The 2,264-nt window shown below is 40.6% G+C and overlaps 1 protein-coding gene across 1 annotated transcript in view; it reads left to right on the top strand.

The window, feature by feature from the left end:
- Positions 1-730, top strand: part of LOC106534483 (cytochrome P450 2K4) — a gene marked incomplete at its 5' end in the record, with an annotated part of 9,743 nt that extends 9,013 nt beyond the window's left edge. Inside the window, 2 exon segments of the mRNA XM_014031137.1 lie at positions 194-335; positions 418-730. Of these exon segments, the coding sequence (XP_013886591.1) occupies positions 194-335; positions 418-605 (330 nt within the window).
- Positions 731-2,264: the final 1,534 nt, after the last annotated feature.

A 2,264-nucleotide genomic window follows, 5' to 3' on the forward strand; every position in this document is an offset into this window, starting at 1 on the left:
ACTTTAATAAATTATCTAAACTTTTCAGAAGTTTGTGTTTTTTACAAAACCAGGGAACACATTCTTCTAGTTTTCGCTGTTTACACGACTTTTTTATGTAATTTTATATTTTTACATGAAAATATTTGTAAAACTACAGCTAATTATGAGATGAAACACATTTTCAGTGCTGATTGTGTGTTTGTTTTTTCAGGGAACCACAGTTTATCCTCTGCTGGCTTCAGTCCTGCACGATCCCAGTGAGTGGGAGAAACCAAACAGCTTTCATCCCGCTCACTTTCTGGACAAAGAAGGAAAATTTGTGAAGCGAGACGCCTTCATGCCATTTTCTGCAGGTCGGTTTGACTTCATCTCTGCTGAAGCTGCTTTAACAGATATTAGAAATCTAAAGATGTTTCCTGTGGTTCTCTCCTGCAGGTCGCAGGGCTTGTCTTGGAGAGAGTCTGGCCAGGATGGAGCTCTTCATCTTCTTCAGCACCCTCCTGCAGCGCTTCCGTTTCACTCCTCCTCCTGGAGTTTCAGAGGAGGAATTGGACCTGACTCCGTGTGGAGGCCTTACTCTCAGCCCTCCGCCTCACAAACTGTGTGCTGTTTCTCTGATGTGAGACAGACAAGAGTCCTTTGAAACACTCCGTGGAACAATTTTTTTTTATTTAGTTTATAAAACAGAAAATATTTGAATGAATAGGCACAATATTATTGCTAATAACCAATAAATCACTGCACTCACTCCTATGTCTCACTTGTTTCTGCAAAAATAAGAACCTAAAACTGAACATCAGTTTGTGAGCTGAGCTTAGACAAGCTGCAGAAAGAAGGTCAAATCAAAGAGGAGCAAAGAGAAAAAGCTCTTAGACAAAGTAAAAAACAAACTGACTTTGCCATAGTGAGCAAACCCAAATACAAAAAGGTAAAAATAAAACTAATTTACATAGTTTTGACCAAGTTTCAAAGTGACAGAGCTGATGAGGAACAGGTTTGAGAGGGAGGGGCAGGATCTGCTACAACACAGACTGGGAAAGAAACAGAACTAAAAAGTGACAGAACACAAAGAATACAACAAAAACACAAAAACTGTGACCCAGATAGACAAATCCTGCAGGGTGAACTGGTTTTCCTGGGAAAACTACGAGCCTAAAACAGCAATTAATGAAACAATGTTGTAATGTAGTAGAGAAATTTAATGTAGCTTTAATGTAGCATGAAATATGTTCTAAGAGAACAGGATTGTACGGGGTGCCGTTTGCAAAGTTACACAGTCCAAAATTAACAGTAGTATTTTGCTTTATTAACCTTTTATAAGCAAAGAAAATAGGGTTTGCTTTTCAAAGTCATATTTGAACCATGTTGTTCATACATTTATAAATGTCATATATCCAAACAAATATTTAATATGAAAGCTAAATAACTATTTAAAAGACAACATATTTATGTTGAAGCTAAATAGTGTGTAGGATTTGTTGTTTTCAGCGGCATCTAGTGGTTGAATCATCCTCCCTGGTCCTCCCCCCACCCCCACCCCCCCGCTTCCAAACACAAAGGAGTTGCTACGGTGTCTCTCAGGTGTCAAAAACCTTTGATAATTCCAACCNGTATCCCACGTGGGCCACATCCTTCCCAGTCCAGGTAGGCTGCATGAAACRGCTGTGAAATGAGACGGTCTAGCTTTCACTTGATGTTAGCTTTAAGTAGTTTTGCGTGACCACGCCCTACCCGTTAACAWAGTGATCAGTTTCATATCCAGTGGAGGGCACTAGTGCCCTAAAGTGTAAATGCACTAATTGCGGAGCTAAATTTCTTGTCTGCCCTTGAGGGCTTTTACTCATTTTCTCCAGGTGTATGCAGATTTGCACTTTTTMATTTTAAAATTGGGGAGCGCTAGTCTAAAATTTTCAAAGACTGTTGACCATTATCATCATTTAAAGCAGGGGTGGAAAGTCATCTGAAATTACAGTTAACATAAATCCCCTAATATCTGAAGTGTTTGTCATTTTCTTGAACAGTAGAGAGGGCATGCTGTCACAAAGCAACACCACGAGGAAACGGCTCCTCTCAGACGTTTGATAAAACCACACAGAGCTTTATCCTGTAGCTCACTGTCCTGGGTGACGGCTCTGAATTTAAGAGGCATCTCTCACAATTCTTTGCGTGGYAGGACGCAATTGGAGGAGTAAACAMCCYCGCCCTTCTCCAGCGGCGTGCCTGCTGTGGTTCTGATCTGAGGTTCTGATGAAGTGTCTCCAGGTTCCAACCACACAGGAACC

The sequence above is a fragment of the Austrofundulus limnaeus genome, unplaced genomic scaffold (genome assembly GCF_001266775.1).
Source record: "Austrofundulus limnaeus strain Quisiro unplaced genomic scaffold, Austrofundulus_limnaeus-1.0 Scaffold1185, whole genome shotgun sequence".
Taxonomy (NCBI): Eukaryota; Metazoa; Chordata; class Actinopteri; order Cyprinodontiformes; family Rivulidae; genus Austrofundulus; species Austrofundulus limnaeus.